The sequence below is a fragment of the Ctenopharyngodon idella genome, chromosome 8 (assembly GCF_019924925.1).
Source record: "Ctenopharyngodon idella isolate HZGC_01 chromosome 8, HZGC01, whole genome shotgun sequence".
NCBI classification, from domain to species: Eukaryota; Metazoa; Chordata; class Actinopteri; order Cypriniformes; family Xenocyprididae; genus Ctenopharyngodon; species Ctenopharyngodon idella.
The window spans coordinates 7,755,326-7,781,508 of record NC_067227.1 but is presented as its reverse complement, the minus strand read 5'-3'; the positions used below and the strand labels follow the sequence as shown (position 1 = coordinate 7,781,508).

At 36.0% G+C, this 26,183-nt stretch overlaps 2 protein-coding genes across 5 annotated transcripts in view; both read right to left on the bottom strand.

The window, feature by feature from the left end:
• Positions 1–5,963, bottom strand: part of sorbs3 (sorbin and SH3 domain containing 3) — a 63,861-nt gene extending 57,898 nt beyond the window's left edge. For all 4 annotated transcript variants that reach the window (XM_051903320.1, XM_051903322.1, XM_051903323.1 and 1 more), the window contains exon 1: positions 5,860–5,963. The gene's annotated coding sequence lies outside the window, so the exon portion shown is untranslated. The remainder of the gene's footprint in view (positions 1–5,859) is intronic.
• An 8,926-nt stretch (positions 5,964–14,889) lies between these two features.
• LOC127517551 (E3 ubiquitin-protein ligase NEURL3-like) lies at positions 14,890–18,097 on the bottom strand. Its single transcript, XM_051903337.1, has 4 exons — positions 17,930–18,097; positions 16,823–17,323; positions 15,488–15,634; positions 14,890–15,401 (listed from the first exon to the last, which is right to left on the bottom strand). The coding sequence occupies exons 1-4, from the start codon at positions 17,946–17,948 to the stop codon at positions 15,226–15,228; spliced, it is 843 nt and encodes a 280-aa protein (XP_051759297.1). The 5' UTR covers positions 17,949–18,097; the 3' UTR covers positions 14,890–15,225.
• Between the last annotated feature and the right edge of the window lie 8,086 nt (positions 18,098–26,183).

Below are 26,183 nucleotides of genomic sequence, written 5' to 3'. Positions count from 1 at the left end.
GTCCTCGCTCACATGAGGTGCTTGCGTGGATATAATCTGCGTGTCATCTGAAGGTTTTATATCAAGTCACTGTCTTCCATTGCTTCTTTAAATGTCTTCATTTTCATTTCAGGAGGTCTTAAATTTGTTGATGGAGAAACAGGAAACACAATATGGCTTAACATTATAAACTTCAAAAAGCAATGATTTAATTAAATAAACGTGAGCACTGCATGTTTCAAAGTAAAAATATGGTGCTCGTTCTACATACTCGCACTTTCAGAGCAGTTTGCAATCACTGAATAGCCCACATTTATGCCAAGCAATTGCTTTGATCTACTGCCGATGAATTATGTCTACTTTATGTTTAATTTATGGTGTTTACATCATACCTGTAAACTCGTCACATTTCGACCAGGAAAGTTTTAATGCCATTTTCTTTTCATCTTACCTCTGTATAATGCCTAAGTGTTTATAAGCGTTTATAAGCCTAAGTGTTTATAAGGTTTGTTTACAGGGGTTGCCTGCATACCACTATAATTCTCCTGTTCTTTCTTTCGCCTCTAGTCATAAGAGCCTACTCTATGAGAAGAATGGCTGCCTCTAAGGTATTGTTACCTCCCTTCAAGAGGTTTGTGATGCGGTAGCCTGGTCCTCTCCACACACCTTCATTAGATTTTATAGCCTGGATATAGAGTCCACACCAGGATCTCAAATGCTTGTGACTTAAGTTTGTGCTCATTATGATTCACATTTGGACAGGGATTTATTCAGTATGGCGTAGTGGGTATGAACATTCCCATAGCGTCACATTCTGACGCAGTGTTAAGTCCCTTCGAAAGATAATGTCTAGGTTACAACTCTAACCCTGGTTCCCTGAGAAGGGAAAGAGACGCTGTGTCGCTTTGCCATACTTCCTGCATGCCTGATAGAGACTTACTTCAGCCAATCCTTTATAGCTTCCACAGTGTACCATCATCCGTTTTAATTTTATCCATTCATAAGTAATAATTTATCTGATGCATTGATCTAAAGACTCATTGGAGAAACTTGAAGTTTCAAGAGCACAGTGGTGATGGTTCTTTAGTCCCCACTTGTGGAATTCAAACCTACAACCAGAACTTTAACCACTAAGCCACATCACCATCATAAAAAGCAACAAAACAATAATAAAACTTTACCAGGCACAACTGCCTCAGTTCTGTGTGTGGTTGTGTATGAATTTTAAAGAGTGAATTCTTGATTACCTGAACTCTTTTATGCATGTGTGGCATTTTCCAGAAGTGTATATTTTCCACTGGATCTTGGGAAGCCAGTTCGTTCTTAATAATTCAGTGGTTTGGCTCAGTAGGGCAAACCAGTCTTAAATGGTATAGTCTTACAGTGTGTGTGTGTGTGTGTGTGTACACAGTAAGGGATTTGCCAAACAGCAACCAGACTATTGCAAAACAGAGGAGGAGAGAAGAAAATACATTCACAACTGACAGTTTAAACAGGAGAATGCATGAGGTGAGACCAGACGAGAGAAGAGGAGAATACAGAGGTCTTATTCTGGAATGAAAGTTCAGCGTGAGACTGAGAAAAGAGAAATAAACTATTGAGAGGGTAGAGAAGAGTGAGTGATGAACTATAGAAGAGAGGAGAGAGGGCTGAATAAATGAGAGGCATGTTATTAATGGCCGGTCTCCTGCAGCGAGCAGATATTTGTGTCTGCCAGTATGGTGATTACTGGACCGAATGAAACATAACCTGAAAACATTCTACCATTCTCTTTATTTTTTCTTTCTTTCTTTTTTTCAGTTCTGTACTAAATGCACAGATAAACCTAATATATAGAAAGAAAGCACACAAAAGGTACAGGTTTCTTTAAACCAGGGGTCTACTGCATTTGTGAAAAATTTTGTGAACATTTTTCGTAAACTTAAATTGTAATATGCATTACAGTAAAGTACATGGCTTTGTACATCAATAATGATTATATAAATGAAATGTTAAAAAGTTTAAGGTCGGTATGATTTTTTTTATTAATACTTTTATTCAGCAAGGACACTTTAAATTGATTAAAGGTGACAGCAGAGACATTTATAATGTCACAAAAGATTTATATTTCAAATAAATGCTGTTCATTAAAGAATCCTGAAAAATGTATCATGGTTTCCACAAAAATATTAAGCTTAATATTAAGAAATGTTTCTTGAGCGCCAAAATGAGCAAATTCAGCTTTGCCATTACACAAATAAATTATATTTTTAGATATATTCAAATAAAAAAAATGTTATTCTAAATCATAAATATTTGAGAATATTGCTGTATCTTTAATCAAATAAATTAAAAAATATTACAAATCTTACCCATTCCAAATTTTTGAACAGTAATGTAAATGCATTAATATGGTACTATACATGTTATCGCAAACATATACAATATTCCATTTTATATAATATAACAGGGGGTCTCTGCAGTCTCTCTGAAGGATCCTTAGCCTAAAAAGGATTGTAGTCCCCTACTTTAAACAACCCCAAACAAGCACAAATCCATCTCTATAATGAAACTACAGTCTGAAATGGCTATGATTTGTCAACTACTTCTACACTAAATTATAGAGTAATCATGTTGCACTAATACTGACAAAATATTACCAAAGGCTTAAGGGATACTGTAAATGACAGCTATCCACTGCTGAATAACAGCATGACAGGCATGACTCAGAGTTGTGTAAGAGGAAACTAGGTTCACCACGATGGTAAATATTTACTCTTGGCAAGTCCCAGACCGCACTGCTATATATTTGATATATAACACTCAATAAAAATTGATTTTATAAGGATCGCTGAGTTTGTGACCTCAACATTTGAATGTTCTGGAACAAGGATGAGCTACTGTGCATAAAATGTGCAAGATACAAAACTAAGAGCAAGAACTTCAGCAAATCTCAAGCCTTACCCTCAAATCTTTTTAATCAATCTATTTTCAGTTTTCATTTTAATTTAAATTCAAATTAATTTCATTTCTTTTCTTTTTTTTTTTTTTTTTTTTTTTTACATATTTGCATTTAGCCTTAGTTTATTTTATTTCGGATTTAGTTTTATTAATTTTAGCATTTAAACATTTTATCTCAGTTGTAAAGCCAATATTTCTCATTTTCATTTAAGTTTTTCATCTAATATATATATTATGTCATGAAACTCTAGATGGCAGGCCGATAGGTCCTTAAAGGTGCTGTATGCGATTTCTCAAATTCGGTGTTGAACACTTAATATTTGAAATCAACCCAAACAAACCCACCCCTCTCTTCATTGCTCTGCCTCCAAAACTGACACTCCAATACTAACCACCCTGCTCCAAGTCGGTCTCAAACCCCAGCCCGACCACATCTGGCATGCAAGGCAAATGCACTACCAATGACACTAAACACCTCATTCTCTAGCGGGTGTGCAGTAGTTTAACTGCAAAACTCTCACTATCTGGCCACTGTTACACACGCAATGCGAGTGGGTGTCTGTTTATCACAGCTGACACGCAACAAAATGCTTCACAAAAAATAAAGCGCAGATGATGAACGAATGACAAGGAAGCACAAAAAATTAACGTACAGTACACCAGAGTAAATACAAACAAGAGAACAGCAGCTCCAGACAATCAAAACCCAGTGTTACTTACATGATAAGGAATCAAGCAGCTTCCGTGTCTGTTTTCAGGCCTTCCTGCTTAGCTCTTTTCAGTGCTGGAAAGCTTTTCTAATATAAACGCAGGTCCTAAAGCGCTTGGCCAGTCATAAACCTTCATTGCAGTAATATTCTTTTGAGCTTTTTTGTATTGTGTCCCATCTCTCGTTCTGCAATTTTTTTTCTTATTTTCAAATCTCCCTCTTGTTCATTCTCTCTCCTCAACCGTCATACGCCCCCTAATGCTGATTGGTTAGACATTTGTTGTTGGTATCGGCCCGACTAACTTCCAAACAGTGGATTTGAAATAATACTGAGTCCACCTTTAACTCAATCTGCTTGCAATCCACATCATTCTATATAGGGTGCAGTTGATTGGTATCAGCAGCCAATGAGCTTGCTGCTCATCTTTCAAATACTTGGTCAGCATCTGCCATAGCAGTCTGCAGCGCCCTTTTAGAAGCCTTCCACCTTCCCCAACTCCACCTGTATTGATCTGCTACAGGTAATTCATGTATACTATTGTACAGCAACATCATGTCTTACTTGCTCAAAGCAGCGTGTTGTGTATGTATTGGCAGTAGCAAGTCCTGTACTTGCTCTGCAGCAGCAACAGCAATAATCAACAGCAGCAGCAGAGTAGCAGATCTATTCCACCAAGACCAAATATATCAACATTGTCATATCCATTACCATGCCAAACACTCATGACATGAGTTGTCATGACATAAATATTTTATTTTATTTCAGCTTTCTTTCAATGAATGAAAACAATTTTTTTGCATGGTAAATGGATACAATGTTAATGTATTTGGTCTTGTCGGAATAGATCTGCTACACTGCTGCTGAATTGCTGCTGCGGTAGATTATTGCTGTTGTTGTAGATTATTGCTGCTGCTACAGAGCAAGTACAGGAACTTGCTACTGCCAATACATATGCCGATACGCTGCTGCGAGTAAGACATAGCGCTGCTGCACAAATAGCATATATCAATAACCCATAGCAGATCTATACAGGTGGAGCTGGGGAAGGTGGAGAGTTTTAGAGGAACTCTGAAACTCACTGCAAACCGCTATAGTGAATGTAACCAGCCATTTAAACAAGCTCATTGGCTGCAGATCTGACATGGACCAATCAGCTTGTGGCAGTAGTTAATGCTGTAATTATCATCAGCTTGAGTTTAGGACCCATCAGCCTGCGTCATCTAGAGTTTCATGACTGAACTACGTATTTCCTGACATTTACTTATCTATTTCCTATTTAATTACTTGTTTCATTTTTTTCTTTTAAAAAAGTCAAATCAGCTTCTGACATGCACATCTCTTATCATTCTGTCACTGACTGTCTTTTTTTAGCATCCAAATTACTGGCAAAAAAATATTAGTTCTGAATTTTGAAAAAACATTTTTTCCTAAAATAAATGAGTAAATTTGTTTTCCCCCACTTTGTGGACATGGCCTCCTTGCCAACTATATCTACTGTATGAACAAATGACCGTTGTCAACCTGTCACACGGGAAACAGTCTGACAGGAATCTAGCAGATCAGGCTCAACAGCTACTCATGATGCAACGCTTCAGAGGACAACTTCTGACAGCAAATGATAACATTACAACTGTAAGAGCACTGGATGTTTTCTTTATGTACTCTAAACAAGGTAACTTTTTTGCCCACCAAAACACAGCTGTCGGTTAATACCGATTTTTTTTACTGTATAACATTTTATTTTTCAGTTTCAAATAGCTGTATATAATATTAGTTGGACGAACATGCAAAGACCTAAAAGAACCCTAGAATCCCAAGAACCATATATAAAAGCACAGTTCTCTTTGCATTGACATTGTTGCTGACCTTGTAAGTGGACTTGGTCCTGTTTCTGCTGAACTTTAGTATCAATGCCTTCAGCAGAATAAGATGTGTTACAGGCTACTAAGTGAAATTTCCAGCCACTGCACACAAAGTACCAACATTTGGTTGCTGATGAGTGTGAATTTCACTCCCTGGGTGTAAACTGTCTAGCATGCATCTCCACAAATGTTACAGCAAGAAGAAAAGTGTCAGAAAAAATCATAGATAGTGATGTTTCATGTTCAAAATCATCTTAATTTTTACTTCAAAAAGCAACATAAAACTAACTAGCAGTGAGAAACAGAAGCATACTGTTGAGTAAAAGAGAGTCATGAAGTTTGAAGAGAACTGAAAGATGAGTATTTACCGTAAGGAGACGTTTCCCAGGAATGAGTAGCACAGAAAGAAGCAGAGAGAGGGAAAGGATTACAGCCAGCTCTGTTTTTGCTGGGAGGGCGTTTGCAATTTACTCAGATTCTGTGACTCAGCCTTTGTGTGTGTGTGTGTGTGTGTGTGTGTGTGTGTCTGTGTGTGTGTGTAATACACTATTCTGGGCAAGCCAGGATCATACATGAAACTCTCTGTGCCTAACGAGTCCAAAGCTCTGTAATAGTTTCCATCCCATACTCACATACATATACACACACATGCACAGCTGGAAATAATAGAAAGTCCCATGCAGGCTGAGGAGAAACACCCTCTTGTGTGTTAAAATCAAAAGAACAAATGAGTGCATTTCCCTTCCCACACACACAGACGGCCTGTTTGATCTGCAAATACATCAGTTCATTGTTCACTGGAGGACAGATACTCACGTTTTCTCTCTCTCGCTCTGACATATTATCATCTCATGTCTTTTCTACTGTCATACAAACGAACACAACTTGTAACATCGGGGCTTCCTTTAGTACAGTCATACTCTCAAATGCCTGAGTAATACTTATAATGCAAAACATAACAATTGAACTGAAGATGTGCCCTCTACTAGAGTATGAAATGTGACAATCAAATAACATCAAAATGTCCTTCTAGTTCACCCACACAACACACTTTCTGACTATATCCACAGGCAATGAGGTTTAGTGGCCACTTATGTCCATTAAATTAGAGGATACTTAAACTACTGGGCTGACCGGCTAAGAACATCAACCTAAAACACACATTTCAAATTACTGTCTAGGGTTGCATAAAGAGAAAATCTTGACATCCGCCTGCTTTCTTTGAAGTGGCAATGTTCAATTCATGAATAAGTCGGATCTTTTCATTGAATCTTGTAAAAATCATTTGATTAGACTCAATAATCCATTCACAGTGATTAAAATGGAAGATTATCAGTAAAGAATTTAAATTTCAGTCTGTTATTCCTTTACTTATGAGGGTAAATAATAACAGAATTCTTATTTTTGTTGATCAATTCCATTTAAGTTGTAAATATATTCCACTCGCAATACTGTTTAAACCAGCAGTTTAAAGAAGCTAGTTTTGTAAAAAAAAAAAAAAAAAAAAATGTGGATAGAGCTGAGGTTAACTGTAAAATTGAGCATAAACTGTAAAACAATGACAGATTTGCTTTTAATCCTGATGACTTGTTGGAAATAATTCTTTAAAAACTAATTACTACACCCAGTGACTCATTAAAATACTGTTAAAACACGTAATGCACACTTCTGAAGAACTCTTCATCACAGACTTACGTAAAAGGCGACTTGACGTGGATGAGATCATTCATCCCTATTTACTTATACCACCTTCCTTTCCTTATATCTCTGATATCTCACAACAGTATGTAATGAGTGGTTGAATGAGTCAAAAAAAGGATGAATGAAGAGTTATTCAAGATGAGAAATTACTGCAACTATTACAATTCAAAAGTTTGGAATCATCATATTAAAGGGATTGTTCACCCAAAAATAAAAATTCTGTCATCATTTACTCCCCCTCAAGTAGTTCCAAACCTGTATGAATGTCTTTCTTCTGCTGAACACAAAAGAAGATATTTGGAAGAATGTCAGTAACCAAACAGATCTCGCCCCCCATTGACTACCATAGTATTTATTTTTCCTACTATGGTAGTAAATGGGGGGCAAGATCTGTTTGGTTACTGACATTCTCCCAGATATTTTCCTCTGTGTTCAGTAGAACAAAGAAATTCATACAGGTTTGGGACTACTCGAGGATGACAGAATTTTTATTTCTGGGTCAATATCCCCTTACGTCAGATTACATATATACGTATAAAGTCATATTTATAAAGCCTATTTTCAGCAGCCATAACACCAGTCAAGTAGGAAAACCTGTTACATCATTTAAAAAATCATTCTAATGTGCTTATTTGTTCTGCATGAGAGTATAGGCCACAGCCTAAGCAAATGCCCCACTCATCTCCACAGTGGTAACCCAGTGAAATTTAAAACATTCTAATAATTTCAATATAAGTGAACACTGAACACTATTAAACACTATCAAGCATCCCCCGTTTTCATCTTACTGCAAAACATAAAATAACATCTAATTTTTAAACATTTTCTGTCTTGATCCAGCCATATGCAATGCATGCTGGGAAACTAACAAGCACCACCCATTTTCAGTTAATGGAACAAAATTCATTAATGTAATCCCAACACAAATGGATTAAGTAAACTTCAATATTAGATATATTTAAGTGGATCAAACACAATGAAATTAAGTTAGGGCAAAATGTGTATGAATTGTGTTGCTTTAGCTCATTTTAATTAATTTGCACAAACAGCAAAAATCATTTTTTTCAGTGATGTCTGAACTGTTGTGAGGTATACACTCATCAATCATGCTTAAAATTGATCAACAATTACAGTGTATATATATATATATATATATATATATATATATATATATATATATATCAATTTTTGTTACAGTTCAATGTAATTTATGTAATTTTGATCAATTGATTAAAATGACAGTAAAACACAAACCATGCATAGTGATTCCAAACATTTGAATGGTAGTTTACAGTATATCAACCATTGTAAGACACACAGACCAAAAATACTGGAGGTACTGTTTTGTCGTGAGCCGAACACGTACACGTGCTGTATGTTGGCTGTTGATGAGGATGTTTGTTTTGTTCATCAAACTGAGCAGCCTTTAAGTGCAATCTTCAGTTCACTCTTTGAGCCATTCTCACTCTGCTTTGACTCAATGGCTTAGTAAAATATTTAACAGTTAGACAACGTGATCCACAATCAAAGGTCACGTTCTACTCACTCCGCCATTCTCCTCCCCTTATTTTTTTTTTATGAATTTCCCACTCTTATAACTAGATTTCTGGGGTGTTACTGTAACTGTAGTTTAATGCTGATGACCAACTCATTGGACTCGTTGCCCACTGAAGAAACCCAACTGGTACAAGTATACAAGAAAGTACAAAACCAAAGATTTGCATTAGAATTAAGTAAATATTTCACTTAATTTAATGACCCTCTGTGAATTTCAGATTCATTCTGATGATCTGACGTACCTGACAGAGAAAGTAGCTGGACGAACCGAAGAACACTTCTGTCACAACTGCATTTCTTGACATAAAAAATATTTAGACACTTCTTTAAGTCTTGGCTACAGAAAAGCTATAGAAGACTTCTGCCATTATTGCCCAGTAAAAAAAAAAAAAAAATATATATATATATATATATATATATATATATATAGTTCATTAAACATGCTACTATTTAGCAAGCACATTTTCCAATTGTGGGGCATGTCGTGACACTACTGATTAGGGATGCACCGATCCGATATCGGCTCCGATACTGCCATTTTTGCTGGATCGCGTATCGGCCGGATGTAGGGTGACCACCCGTCCCGCTTTGCGTTGTACCGCACAGCATTTTCTCTCCTTGTCCCGCACGTTGCATATTGAGAAAATGTCCCGCATTTTCATCAGTCTGTTGGTTTTTAATTATCATATTAGGAAAACGTGCGTGCGTTCTTTTGCCTTTTTAAGAAAACATTTTATTTATTCTTTTTGCTGCGTAGTTTTTCACCTATATTTAACAGCGCTTCGACAAAAGTAACATCCCGCCTTACACAAATACAACAGCCGTTTTTTTAAATCCTATCCAATGGTTGAAAAGAAAGGAGTAAACACGGTCACTAGTAGGTTGTGACGGCTGTCAATCGAAATGTGGAGCGGAGCTGGACTTGGTCAGAACTGTTTCAAAAATAGGGTGACCAGACGTCCCCGTTTTTCGGGGACAGTCCCGGTTTTTCGTGTTCGGTCCCCGACTTGAGCTGTCCCCGTTTTATAGTTCGTTCAAAACAACCCGCATATACATTGCAAAAAGCCTGACGAGCATACAGCAGCCTGCTGGAGAAATTGTGTAGTGATCATGTTCTCCAACAGAGGGGACTGTGCAGCTACACTTGGTCGCGCGCGCGCCACTACTTCATGAGGAACGTAATCTGGATCTGGACCAGAGCAGAGCGCCATTATCGTCAAATATCAAAATAAACATCGTTATCGGTTTCAAGGTACTAACATACTAACTATTCATGTTAAATTAAAGTAATACTGTTTGTATGTTTTATAACAGGGCCTCAACAGGGTGCGAGATTGTTTTGCACAATTTTAAAAGTCCACAAACGTTCCGCAGTCACAACGCAGCAATTTCCACACACACGTCTTAACCCTCTACAGCACAGCGTTGCCCTCATGCAACGGAAAGTTTTCTTAAGCCCTATGTTTAGTATTTTTTTCTTTAAATGATTACAACCAATTAGAAAGGTCGAGAAAGTACCAAAGAACAGTCCAGTAAAGTGTGGGAGTCACTATCAAGCACCATTTAAAGGTGGGACATCCTGTTCTGACACATGGTCACAGGAGCACATGGTGTGGAAAAAAGGCAAGATTATTTGCTTTAGTAATCTTATTTAAAATGACATGAACTGTACATAAAAAATATGTGTGTGTGTGTGTGTGTGTGTGTGTATGAAGGTGTAGAGAAGACTTTTGTCAGGTTTTATGATTTTTTATTTTATTTTGCATGTTCAGAAATAAGGGGTACTTTTCGAGGATCTTTTGGACAATACCTCACACTGGCCATAATGTGTTATAAGAAGGGAAGATGCAGGGTTCCTTGGTGTGCAAGAACGCCCAAAGTGATGTGCAAAAATTGTAACATACACCACAATTTCACAGCAGAGAAGAACTGCTTTTTGAAGTTTCGTAGGGAGTGAAATCTTATTACATGAAGTACATTATATGGCATGGCACACTACATGATACAGACCTATGCATGTATCAAATTCAATATATCAATGTCTTTCAAGTGTTTTTACCTTTTTATTTAATGATTTCTTGACATTTTTTTTTTTTTTTAAATGTGATTTTGATGATAATTTTCTCTATGATTCTGTACCATTAAATATTTTGGGGTGGGGGGAGGGTGGGAGGGTAAAAAAAAAAAAAAATTATCGAAAAAAAAAAAAAAAAAAAGTTCCCAAATGAACCAAAAAATTATGTGCAATATTTTTTTTTCAACATGTGTGCAGTAGAGGGTTAACTACGTGGTGAAGGTACACTCAGATATGAATAAATAAAAGAAATAAAATAAAATAATACACGTACTTTGTGCTTAAAATGAGTTTAAAATGCAAAATAATAGTTAAAAATAGTTAAAAGTTAAAACAGTTGTAATTTCTGTATACAGTAGCTAAAAACAGCTTGTGAAAATTAAAATATTGAATTCAATAATGTTAAAATATATTTGTTAAATGCCGTTTTATATTTATCTTCTTATATTTATGTTGTTTTATTTTTGTAACGTAATGTGCTTTTGTAAAGTCATACTAATGTTATAATAGGCATATTGTTTTGAACTGCTTTTACAATGGTTACTATTAATTGTGTAAAAATATTCTGGTGAATTGTATTAAAACCAGTGCAAAAATCCTAATAATAAAACTAAATCATAATTATTAATGTAATAATAGCCTATAAGGAACCCACAACAATTAAAAACAAAAACATTCAAAAATGTATTGTCCCTGTTTTTTAATAAATAGATACAGTAATAACAAATGAGATTTTGGTGATATTTTGAACACTCAAATAGGAAATGTCCATTTCAGAAATCTGGTCACCTTAATTCAAAAATAGTTATCTGCATGATGCCTGCTGCCTTTAGGGTCAGTGATGTTGAATTTAAATTACATGTAAAATAAAGACATGTTATGTTACATTGTGATGTAATGGTGTTTTCTGGAAGGGACTAAAGAACAAAGTATTTTTATCAGCTGAAAGTCAGAATACAAATGTTTATATTAAGTTAGATAGACATTATATAACAGCTTCAGGTTGTGTTTTAGTGTTGGTAACATGTCACACATTGTCCCACACAAACTTAGTAATCGTCCCACATTTGGTTTGTTTGATGGTGGTCAACCTAGCCGGATGGGACCGATCCAAATCCGATATTGTGCGTGTACTATTCTGTGTTATTGTTAAGCTCCACAAAAGGCACAAAAACATTAAAAAGCACCATAAAGTTTGCGTGCACTATATTCCAAGTGTTCTGAAGCCATTCCATAGTTGAATTTGAGGTACAAATAAATATTTAAGTCGTTAAATTAAAGTTCACGTAAATGCCTCTCTCGCTGCGGCTGTCAGTCATTCTCCATTCAGCATTCAAACTGCGTGTCGCGTTCGGTTACGACAGTCAACACAATGAAACTCTCTACAAGATGAATCAGTGTTTCTATTATTATACTTCATCTGTAGACAACGATACCGGTAATACAATACGCATTAATATATATTCACTTTGTGCTTTGAACTTTTCAATGCGGAGCGCTGCCGATGCGCGCTGTGACTCCATGATGCTTCAAGCGCATCATTCTGCACACAGGATGCGCATATAAGCGCTTTGTGCCGCTCTGTATGGGAGCCGTTCATTTTATAATACTTTTGCGCAATAAAAGATTGTTAATAGCATTTTTTGTTCTGTCCTATCTATCATATGTTGCTGCCTCATTAAAAAAACTCCGCTATAAATTTAAAAGAAATGTCTTTTAATTTTATAGTATAGCCTATATTTATATATAAATATATTTAGTTTATGTCATGTATGACTTAAACATTCATGAAAAACAAGCCATGAGTCATGGATGAAGGAATCAGCTGGACTCCTGTTTATTTTGAATGTCTACCAAGCTAGTGAAGCTATTGGTTTATTTATTTGTTGCACTGATGCACAATTATTTAATAAATAATTCACTACATTTGTGTCTGTTTGTTATTTTGTTTTACAAAGTTAGGAAAGTAATGTTGATACCAAGTAATGCCTGATGCCTTGCACAAAAGAATGATCCCAGTTTCTTCCACACAGTGAGGCATACAGTTTATTAGGAAATGTAGCACTTTTTTTTATTATTACTTGAATATCGGGTCGGTATTGGTATCGGCCGATACTGAATAGGTATCCCAGGTATCCCAGGTCAAGTCAAGTCAAGTCACCTTTATTTATATAGCGCTTTTTACAATGTAGATTGTGTCAAAGCAGCTTTACATTGATATCTGGTACATTGTTTGACTGCACAGCAGCTCTTAAAGAATAGTGTCAATGCAGGCAGATCAAAAGCACTGTTGAATATCAAAATGTCAAGTCAAGTGTCCCCAGGTATCGGAAGCGGTATCGGAAGCGAAAAAGGCAGATTGGTGCATCCCTACTACTGATGGCACAATGGTATCCTGCCATTAAGCAACCTATTTTTAAGCTTTTTCTGATTGAAACACAAAACTATTCCAAGGTAACAAATGGATATATGGTAACAACTGATGAGCCAAAATATTATGACCAGTCACAAGTGAAGCATATATTGTTGATCATCTCCTAACAAGCTCACATGTCAAGGTCGGGGGTAGATTGAAAACAATCTTGCATGTGTTGGATGCAAGAGAAATGGGCAGAAATAAAGACGTGAAAGCATCTGGGTCAGAGTATCTCAGAAACGGCAAGGCTTGTGGGTTGCTCCCGGTCAGCAGTGGTGAGAATTTACCAACAGTGGTGCGAGGAGGGACAAACCACAAACCAGTGACAGGGTGCTGGGCGCCCAAGGCTCACTGATGCATGAGGGCAACGAAGGCTACAGAAGGTCTACTGTGGCACAAGTCACACAGTGCATCACACTCTGCTGCGCATTGGGCTGTGTAACTGCAGACCAATCAGAGTGTCTATGATGACCCCTGTCCACCGTCGAAAGTGCCTACAATGGGCTCGCAAGCATTGGAACTGGACCTTGGAGCAGTGGAAGAAGGTCGTCTGGTCCAATGAGTCCCATTTTCATTTATAGCAGGTGTAAGGCCATGTATGTGTGCACTCTTTAATTGGGGAAGTGATAGCACCAGGTTAAACTGTGGGACGACGACAAGCTGGTGGAGGGAGTGTGATGCCCTGGCCAAACCATGGGTCCAGCCATTCATGTGGACGTAAATTTGACACGTGCCAAATTGTACCTAAAAATTGTTGCAGACCATACACCCTTTCATGATAATGGTGTTCCTTGGTTTAGCAGGATAACAAACACTGCCACACTGTACACATTGTTTAGGAATGGTTTGAGGAACATGATGAAAAGCATGAAATTCCCCAGATCTCCATCCAATTGAGCATGTGCTGGACCAACAAGTTCGATCTACAGCAGCTCCACATCGCAACCTACAGGACTTGAAGGATCTGCAGCTAATATCTATGTGCCAGATATACAACAGGACCTGGGGTCAGGGGTCTTACAGAGTCCATGCCCCAGCGGGTCCTTTCCAGCAGGATAACGTGCCATGTCACAAAGCTCAAATCATCACTTTAAAAAAGAAAAATAAGATACTGGAATTTTAGCTTGTAGGACATAATTCACAAATATTATTCTAATTTAATAGGATTTTGAACTAGATGTTTGAAATCAATAACCCAACTGCTACAGAAGCACACATTTTGTAAAACTATAGCGTTAACTTCTAGACTTTAATATCTAACAGCCAGCCAACATGCAAAGAAACGAAAACAAATATAGCACTTTCACTTATTAGCACACACTGCATTTCTCACGCCCAAATCCGTAATTCCTCTTCCCCACCCTTCCTGAATATTATCGACTACTATTTTAAAGGAAAGAGCTCACCCACATTTAAATGTAGACTTCTTCTGCAGCACTGGGCGTTAAATATTGTATATTGAACATGACCGTCGTAAAAGAATTAAGATTAGAATAACGGCTAATAAAAATTTTGTAACTACTTCTTCTGTTTTGGGGAGTTTTTGTTTTCCTATACAATACTGACACCTGGCGGAAATGTTCAGCAGTGCAAGCCCTTACGCTTTGTGAGGTGACGAATAAATGAGCAAAAATAGTCGGTTCTAGAAACTGTTTACATAAAATCCATTTAATACAAAATTAAAAACTTTGTTCATATTACATACATACATATTTACATTACATATATATATATATATATACACATCATATTACATACATATTTTCATTATAGATTCAGAACATAATCTGGTATTTTCATAAATATGTAATAAAAATGTAAAATAATTTACAAAAAAGAAATAGTGCAACTAGAGAGAAACATTTTTTAAAACATTTGCACAGTGCAGTGATAGATTTGTACATCACAACAGCAATTCTGAAATGAATTGGACAAAATACATTCAGCAAACAGGCCAAATGGCCACTAGTCTAAATGGGATGAACACTAGTCATATGGATGGAAGGAACTCAAGGGCTGACGACACAGAGGGCAGGTCCCAAACGTCATGTAAACCCTCATGCCGCACGGAGTACAAACACATTTATGGCCACAGCTCAAACGACTGTTTGCCACATTACTGTAACACACTACACATTCCTCACAGTCTGGAGTTTCATGATCTGAGGGGGAAAAGAGAAGAGATTAGGTGTTGAAACTACATGTACTAGACCATATAACGGCTACCTTGCACTTGTGTGATTCTTACCTGTGTTGTCAAGGTAATGGTTTCTCAGGTTTCTCTGTTCCAGCATGTTCATTTGCTCCATCTTTCTTTCTAGCGTTTCTTTATCTTCAGTGTGTGTGAGAGCAGCACAGGACCTCCTGGTGAAGATGCAACATCTCTTTTTGGAACCTATAATACAGATACACAGACCACATACACTGTTAGGCAAAGAAAACTACCAAAAAAAAAAAAAAACTAGGCATATAGTTATGTCCCTGGTTTTCTTAAAGGTGCAGTAAGGTATTTCTGAGAAACGCTGTTGAAAGTGGATCAGACCGAGCACCAAAACTCAGTTGTAGCCAAGTAGCAGTAAGGGGCCTGTACACTCCTTAGGGGGGAGGTGCCTGTGTTGCATAGCGTTCATGAATTTGGGGGCGGAGCTATCAAGATAGGGGTGTGATCCATTTGGGTGGAGGCATGTTTGTTTTGGTGATTTCAAATATCAACAGCGTTTCTCAGAAATCAGTTACTGCACCTTCAAGCCAGGAGCTTTCAAACTTGGGGCCATAAGTGTTCTGTCAAATCTTGAAACAAAAAAAAAAGATTTTACAAAATGTACTTTTAGAGCTGTCATATTTAACATGTACAGTTAAGATACTAATGAAATATATATATTTCATACTGGTGAATGTGATTGTAAAATAAATAAAGTAATATATATATATATATATATATATATATATATATATACTTTTACTTTATTTATTTTACAATCACATTTACCAGATTTGATATTATTATTAATAATAATATTATTTCATATTATTAATTATTATTAATATTGTTAATTATTCTAATAATTATTCTATCTTTAATATTATTAATAATAATATAATTAATATTATATTATGCTTTCTAAAGACCAGTCCAAAATCAAGATATTGTGATAATTTTGTTCTTCTGTATGTTAATCTCAAATATGATGCAACTTACTAAAGCAAATATTTTTAGATTATTTTTCACAATTTTCTCTACAATTACAATATACAAACCAATTATTTAATTTAGGATATCACTCTTAATATTTTTTGCAAACTGTATAAATGGTTTTTCATTAATAGCATGCCTTCACATTTTAGGAAGGGATGCCCCATGCTAGCAGATTTGTTGTATTTGGCAGTCCTTCCTTGGCATCAAAAAGTTTAAAAACCCCTGGCTCTTTCTCTTACAGAAAAGCATTATGGCGGTACAATTATATTTGACACGGTATACCACGCTACTATACCACTAGCACTATATATATATATATCAATCATACTTTATTTATTTATTTATTTAATGCTCTCAGAACACAATATGATACATCAGAAGCCTCACCAAGCATCACCACTGACGTGGTCTGTCCATAGACGTCAATCATCGCCCAGATGGGCCATTTGGGATTCAGACGGGTCGGCTCCGTGTGTGTTCTGCCATCAGAACTTCGTATGCGCAGGCAGCCATTCTTCTTCAGCCAGAACTGAATCTCTGATCCAGGGCGACAAAAGCCCATGGGAACTACTGCTGCCGCGTACAGTGGAGAGTTGGTCAAGTCTGGGATGGCCAGAGGGGGTAAAGTTGTCTGCTCGGGCAAAACATGAGTAAATCCGACCCGCAGTGATCCGTGCCAACCTCGCACACTGTCATTGACTCGCAGGCGCACCTTCTCCTCGATCTTCACCTGTCGCCCGCTGAACGTCAGTCCGTGGCAGAATGACGACACGTCCCTGGTCACCCGACGACCACTGTCACTCAGTGTTATCAGACGACCCTTCACATCTGAGTGGAAAGAAATCGCCTTCAGGCTACCGAGCGTGTGACACACGCACTTCACTTGCTCTGGAAGAGAAAATAAGAAAATTGTCATTAGAGATTCATCCACGTGGTGTGTGTGGATGTTTCTGTTATGATTCATCTATCTCTTAGCAAATTGTTTTCGCTCGGAACTTTTCAGTACGTAATAAAACATGTAGCGCATAAAATAAGTCACGCCGTAATATACGTAATCAAATAAGAATTTAACTGGTTCTTTGAAACTATTTTAAACTATTTGAAAGAACCGATTTATAGCCACTAGAGGCCGCCGCTGCTCACTGTCAAAATCACTGTTTTGGAAATTTCCTGTAATGCATCATATCACAGTCATAATCGAGCTCGGACTCTACAATGTTGCACGGTACATAATAATTTTACATTATTCACGCACAATATAATCTATAATCTAATTATTTAATGACGATTATATGGTAAATTACTGTAAATTAATTAGTTGGTTAACTTTCTTAAAACATAATAAATAAAAACAAAATAAATAATTTACATTTAGAAACGTGCTAATTAAAAATTTTAAATACCAAGACAACTTTCTTTAAGCTTGACATGTTGCTTTTTCATTAAGAGATATTGTTGAAAAGTTACCATTTGCTTCTAGTGTCATCTTCTTACCTTTCTTTTTCTCTGTCATCCTGTTTTCTTAACCAGCTCTTGGTATCTTCAGCATACAAGTTTCTGTATCTAAGTGAATGGGGAATCTGTTGTTTTTTAAATGCACGTTTTGTGTTTTATAGCTAAACATTACTCCTCATAGGATGAAAGTAGAGGAGGGACTAAAGGGCGGAGCCCTGGAAAGTTACCTTGAGGATGACTCGATTCCTCAAAACTGAAATGACAGCAATAACTGTTAGGAAAATTTTAGGTATTTAGTAATGCATTCGTTTTTTCTACGTATAAATTGATAAGAAAAAGAAAGTATTTGGGAGTTTTTATATGCGCGTCTGGTCCTCTAGACTCAGTAAACACTCGGAAAATAAACGTTTCACACGTTTATTTATTTTGTCTAATAGTAATGCTTAACATAATTTGTTTTTTTAGTCGTAATTTGACTAAATTATACAGCTTGATTGGATGATATTAGTGATATTTATTTGTCTGTTTTCTCCACAAATCACGTCTCTCATTTTATTAATTTTATATTTAAATGGCAACTCGATACATTTAGTGTCAATTACTAACTTTTGCCATGCAGCCGTTTCAGTGAGCCATTTGTGTATAATTATAGATGTTTTCTAAAAGTAGGGATATTTCCTAGATCAAGGACATTGTGTGCTCTTTGGTGTTTTAAACCTCTCCATTAAAGTGCTTTGCAAAGCAGTCAACAACATATTCAGAAAATGCATTATTATTTCACTTTCACATTGAGTGTTTAAGTCAAGATTACTATATTTATGATATCATTTACTCATTTAATCATTCACTCATCTCATGATAACAACCATTTGTTATGTTTATAGTTGTTTCAAAGGGATAAATGGAAATTAATTAACTATGTATTTTCTGTTTAAGCATGTACATACACAATGTGCGTGTGTTACACTGCCTGGCCCCAAAAAAGTCACTGTTTGGATTTAAATAGGCAAATACTTAAAGGGTTAGTTCACCCAAAAATGAAAATTCTGTCATTAATTATTCACCCTCATGTCGTTCTACACCCGTAAGACCTTCGTTCATCTTCGGAACACAAATTAAGATATTTTTTATGAAACCCAATGGCTCAGTGAGGTCTGCATTGACAGCAAGTTAATTTACACTTTCAAACGCCCAGAAAGGTACTAAAGGTAAAATAGTTAATGTGACTTCAACCTTAATATCTAGTTATGGGCAATTTCAAAACACCGCTTTATGAAGCTTCGAAGCTTTACGAATCTTTTGTTTTGAATCGGTGGTTCGGAGCGCCAAAGTCACATGATTTCAGTAAACAAGGCTTTGTTATGTCATAAGTGTTTCGAAAATTTCAGTGGTTCATGTGACTTTGGCAGTTTGATACGCACTCTGAACCACAAAAGATTCGTAAGGCTTCGAAGCTTCATGAAGCAGTGTTTTGAAATCGGCCATAACTAGATATTGTTGAATAAAGTCATTATTTATTTATTTTTTAATTTTTTTTTGGAGCACAAAAAGTATTCTTGTCGCTTCATAACATTAAGGTTGAACCACTGTAGTCACATGAACTGTTTTAAATATGTCTTTAGTACCTTTCTGGGCGTTTTAAAAGTGTAAATTAACTTGCTGTCAATGCAGGCCTCACTGAGCCAGGATTTCATCAAAAATATGAACGAAGGTCTTACGGGTGTGGAACGACATGAGGGTGAGTAATTAATGACTGAATTTTCATTTTTGGGTGAACTAACCCTTTAAGAGTCTATGATTGGATCATTATTGCAATTATTATTATGTTTCTAGCATGTTATATGTTGACCAAAAATTGATGCACCTCTTGATGGAAATAACATCACATCATTTATTTCCATCAAGAGGTGCATCAGTTTTTGGTCAAGATCATGAATTTAAGGTCTGGACTCAAAGTTATTTGTGGGTCATAATCAATTTATTTAGAAAAATGGAACAAAAATACCCCTATACTTCTCAACCATTCTTTCACAATTTGACCCATTTGAATCTTGGCTTTGTCATTCTGGGATATGGCCATGATACATCTTCCTACATGGTTGATTAAGAAATTAAAAGCTACACACTCCATTAATTAGGGTTAGAAGAACTGTTGCCCAACATATAACATGCTAGAAATGCTAGTGATTAGATAATAATCACAGCAATAATGATCCAGTCTAGGGCTGAGCGATATGACCAAAATCGTATATCACGATATGAGTAATTTTGCTTTAAATAAGATTTTTATGATATAACATTTTCCATATCATTGAAATTTCATAATTATCATCAATTTCAATATAATTAAAAAAAATTAATACTAGCCTTTAAAACTCTCAAGCTTACTGAAGACAAATAAACTGTGATATAGAAAGAGCAAAGAAGACAAACTACAATAGAACAAAAACAGACGAAATAGACCTACATGAAAAAACTGCAATCACTAGAAAATGTATAAAGTAATCAAAGGGAAAAAAAACAATGCATAGTCTTCACTGTGTAAATGAAATATACATTTATTCTTATTAAAGTTACAAAAGCAAGCAGTGAGAGATTTTTTCTCTTTTTTGTTGTTTGATTAGCATTAATAATGACAGCAGGTAAATTTGGATGCTGTCCCGTTAAGACTGACTGCACCAATCCATTAACTCGAGCCTTGTCTTTCTCAACTGTACCTTCACTTAAGACATAAATGGCTCTTTTTACTTGCAAATACGTGGTCACTTTGGCACATAGGTATGTGTATTTAACCGTTCAAGCCCAATTAGGCGTCAAAAAGCACTCAGTTCAGTCCTCACGCGCTCTATGTGCAGCGGCTACATATCGCGCTAAGAAACAGTCTCTTCAGAGAGCGCGTACATATGCTGAAATGAGTTGTCTTTCGCTGCTAATTGCACTTAAACGGTTTAAAACTACTTGATTTTAAACCGCAATACAAATTATAATCTTTCGTGACCTCGCAGCATAGCAACCTCACGTGAGCGTAACCTTTACAGAGACGATAGTCCAAAATCTCTACTAGTTGACAAATTTCAACCGGCTAATCGTGTCTACCAGTATATCGCCAACCCCTACTTATTGTGCTTAATTTAACATCGAGCACGTCTCTAATTCGCGATCGCCTTTTCTGAATGAGGCAGGTTTCATGCGCACACTTTGGTAGTGTGCCAGTCAGCATGAGTGCTGCACCGAGCTCCTTTTCAGGATATAGTTGCGCTTATAACTCTTTTAACATCAAGCACGCCCCGCTCTTTATATTCTCATTCATGCATTTCAACACTCTGAAGTGTCAATAGTGCAATATATTTACATACTACGATATGTACGATATAGCAAAATCTCTAACGATAGACATTTTATTTCGTGGTAACGATAGCCTATATATATCGTCATATCGCACAGCCCTAATCCATAGACTCTTATTTGCCTATTTCAATCCAAACAGCGATTTTTTTTTTTTCTTTTTTTTTTTGGTCGGGCAGTGTGTGTGCTCAACTAAAAGGAACTAAAATTCCATTCCTGTCTTGTTTCACACCAAGAAGTGTGTAAGTATGTTACTTCATTGTGTATGCACAGTAAGTTAATTCTGAAATTGTGTATTAAATGGATTTTTAAGAAGCCAGACTTTACTTGAACTGTCAAAAAGAAACCTAAATATTGTGGTGAGAATGGATAGACACGCTCTTTGCACGCTCATAAAAAGCATTATTATTTATTAATGTAATCATTAACAGTGACATAGCTGAGTTATTTAACAGGCAACATGCACCACAAGATACATACTCTTTAGTCCCTTGTAGGAGGCATGAGAAAGAATTTTTCACACAATACTGTTATCATTATCATAGTTGAGTCTGTTTTTTGTTATGTGGGTCACATGACTTGGTTCAAATTTTCTGAGGTCGCATTGTCAGTCTCATGGAGCTAGTTAAGTATTAATCTTACTTTTTATCAGTAAGAAAAAAAAGCCATACAACTGCTGATATTAATTGTGAACTTTGTCTCTAGATACTGAAATAAAAAAAATAACCCACTCAGGATTTGGGTGGGTGGGGGGGGTGGGGGGTCCCTTCTATATATTTCCCCCTTCTGTGTACTTTTAAGGGTTTATAAAATTATAAAACGGTTAGCTCCTGTCCTTGATTCTGATTGGTCAATAACTATTCATGATAAAACTATGTTCTCAATTTATATTGTTCATTGAAGCTTAAAGTATTATGTAGAAGAGTATTGTGAGAAAGAGATTGAGTGAGCGAGTTTATTACCTGCATTCAGATTTAGCATTTTCCTAGCATTTTCAGATTTAGCGTTGTGCCTACAATGGCCTTCAGCCGTTACTTATTCACAATACAGCTCAGCCTCGAGTACCTTATTGCTTACATGACACACCTTTCTACTTTAGTGTCTTTGTTAATGCACCTCAGAAATAATCATGGGGAGTCAGTTTCCTCAGGCAGGCACATTTAAACCTTTGTTTAGATAGACAGATCTCTTATATAGATAACAAAATGTTGACGTTCATGTTAATTAAAACCATATAAATGGGACATATAAATGCTTTAAGCTGAAGAACCCATTTACTTTATGATTTGTGCGTGTAATTTTCTGCACTGTCGCCTCACAGCAAGAAGGTCCCTGGTTCCCCCACAATCCAAAAACATGCAGTAAAGGGTGGGGAACGACCTGACAACCTACCCCAGAAAAATCATTGCCAAGAAAATTCATGGTCAATCTCTTGCATATGCAAGAGATGGCCATAGAATCACCAAGAGTCGGATATGACTGAAATGGAAATAGATGGATAGATGTGTTGCTGACTACTGTTGCACCAGTTAACTTTCACTTGACTCGATAAATTTATGTGACTCGATAAATTTAGTGTACTGTCTGTATTTACACTAAATAAATTTAGTGTAAATTATTAACTTTTGCCATTCAGCCATTTCAATGAGCCATAATTCAAGCTGTTTTTTTTGTTTTGTTTGTTTGTTTTTTTATAAAAGTAGGAATATTTCCTGGATCAAAGGTAGTTTTGTGTTTTGCTTGTTTGTTTTTGTGTTTTATCCTTGTCTATTTTTGTCATTCAAGAGAATCTTGTCATTTCTTGACTGTGATTGCGTAAATGCTGTCATTTCTTGACATTCAAAATATTTACAAATACACTGGACAAGCAATGTGTGACTCAATAAATTTAGTGTAAATTATTAACTTTTTCCATTCAGCCATTTCAATGAGCCATAATTCAAGCTGGGTTTTTTTTTTTTTTTTTGTTTGTTTGTTTGTTTTATAAAAGTAGGAATATTTCCTGGATCAAACGTAGTTTTGTGTTTTGCTCTTTGGTGAGTTTAAAGCTCTTGACGAAAGTGGTTTGCAAAGCAGTCAACAACATATTCAGAAAACAGCAGAGTATTATTTCACTTTCACTTTGAATATTTCAGTCAGGGTTATTATATTTATGATATCATTTACTCATTCAATCATTCACTCATCTCATAATAACCATTTATTATGTTTAGTTGTTTCAAAGGGGTAAATGTGGAAATGAATTAAATGAATGTATTTTCTGTTCAATACAGTCAAACCAAAAATTATTCAGACATTCTTTTTATATTTTTGATATATGTTTACACTATAGTTCATTAATGTTAGTGAGGAAAATAAAGTAAACTGTGATATATTATACCCAAAAATTCTTCATACAGTGGACCAGTAAAATTGTTATACATTTTAAACCAAAAATTATTCAGACACTTTGACCTGACCATGTTTTGCTTTAAGTGTTATCTTACATAATTAAAATTAAATTTTTCTGACACAGTTTAAACTCTGAGATCTTGTCACATTTTATTACCATTTTTTAAACTATAGTGAATAAACTGAATGAGTGAATAAAATGTTCAAGGTGTCTGAATAAATTTTGGTTTGACTGTACATAGACAATCTATATTGGGCCTAAAAGTAACATTTTGCTGCACCTGCCAATGGCTGGTGACTTAAGAACATTTACCGGCCATAAATATTCATGTTGTTCCTGCTGTTATTTACCACATTTTGAAAAGTTTGTATCTCCTGAGATACATTGCAAGATTAGGGTAAGAAAGAAGGTTAAAGGGGTAGGAGAAAAGGTTGGGCCCACTGTTCCCAGTCCCCCTTCTATATACCTTTTTAAGGGTTAATGTCACACCTTTCTACTTTAGTGTTTTTAAGCTCTATGATTACCATTCTCCAGTCTTTGCTAATGTACCTTCTGAATCACAATAATATAGGTATTTAGCAGTGACATTGTCAGGCTTTTACAACGGCTTTTACGTTTGTCAGGCTTTTACGTTTACAACGAAGTAAGCTAACTGCCTGCACAAAACATTATAATATAATATAACAATATAATATGTAACAATAAAGTTTACAGTGGCTTCATAAAAAAGCTAAACACACCTGATGAAAATTCTTTGTTCTTCATTTTATATAAGTAGAAGTGCTATATTTTTGTGTAATTAATTTTTTAAATAAAATGTTAAAAAGGTTACTTTTGGCCACACCAATTGATTTAGAGCTACTTCAGGTGAAGGGCAAAGCTCAATTAAACTACTGTGAAGGTGAGAGCCGACAGAACGGGTGCGTTCTTTTTGATAAGTTTATCATTATAATGCAATAATGTTTTCATTTCACAACATAGAGGAAGTGAGTGATGTGAAAATAACCTAACAAATGTGTTGATGTTGTCCATGAATACATAAATCATTTCTGCATCTGGTGTAAAGCTTATCTTCATAGATAAGCTTAGTGAGTATTCTGCAGTTGGACAGGACATTGTTTTAATTTACAAACTAATTGTCATATGAGTGCTATGCTGAAATATTTTCATAGTGAGCATATTAATATGATTAACCCTGTTCTCGAACAGTCTAGATCTGGGCCGCCATCTTTATAATATTGTCTTTGAACTTCCGTTTTTGCGGAAGCTCTGTATATTTCTATGGCATCGCTGTCAAAAAATATTTAGCTGGTGAAGTGGATTTACTTATTGTAGAGTTAATGAAAGTTATCATGAGCACTGTAATGTTTAAAACAGATGTCTTAAATGTCAGTAGATCGGGAAGATTTTAAAACGAGCAGTTCATTCATAGGCCTACGTAAGATCGCTGTGGAAATACAAACCGGAAGACAAAAGTCAAGGAGCGCAGCGCTGAAAAAGGGCGGGGCTTCATGTTGCCAGAAAAAAAGCTATTGTTTATCCCACCTGTTGTAGATATGGTCTGCATATGTCCAACATCCTTTCAGTTGTTTGTTTTTTCCTATTAAATGTGTTTTCTTTCCTGCAATAACCGTTTTTGATAAAGTTCAACCTGGAATAAAATATACAGGTTGAAAAGAACAAATCATCTTTCTTTCTTACATGACCATCCTCAGTCTTCTCTTGCAATTTGTTTCATTTATGACCTTATTTTATAGGGCATAGACCTATATAATTGCAAGTTATCAGTACCCTGCTAATAAAATATCAGAATATTTTTTATATTTTTCAAGCTTTTTGTACTTCAATTATGACTGTATATAATCAAAATCACGAAAGACTATGGAGTCCATGTGAGTGAAGGATTCAGAAATGAATCACCTGTAACATTCTGGGAATTTCGCAGGATGCAGATCAGAAATGGCTGCTGTTTCATCCTGTTGGAAATTTACTAAAACACTAGTGGGGTGCGTTTCCTGAAGCCAACTAACTGCAAGTTCCTTCGTTACTAAGACAATTCAACGGAACTAGTTGGGTGCAGATGCTTTTGGGACCATAAATCCAGTTTATTTCCATGGATGTACCGAGAAGAAAGAGGAAGTCACATGACAGCTTATCACAATTGTTTTACTTTTATCACGTGAGGAAGTTGAAAGAGCGCAAACGGTCTTCTGGAATTAATTGTGTTTGCAACGTAACCAGTAATTTTCCTATAGCATGCATGTACGAGTCAGATTGGTGTACTCTCCTGGCCACGACCACTCCAGCTAGCTCCAACCCTATTGTAACTAATCACATGATAGTCTTGAAAGTAAATCACTGTTTGCGGATACCACAGTAGTGCCGTTGTTATGGATCAACTGGGGATCATGTTATCTGGGGGAAATTCCACGGTATTTGCCATTATGCTTTTTAAGCCCTCACATTGAAGCGTAAACACTGCATACATTTATATTTTATAATAATTCTAGGGTGGCACGTGGCAGTGCTTTTTCTTAGGCAGTTACCACCCCAGTA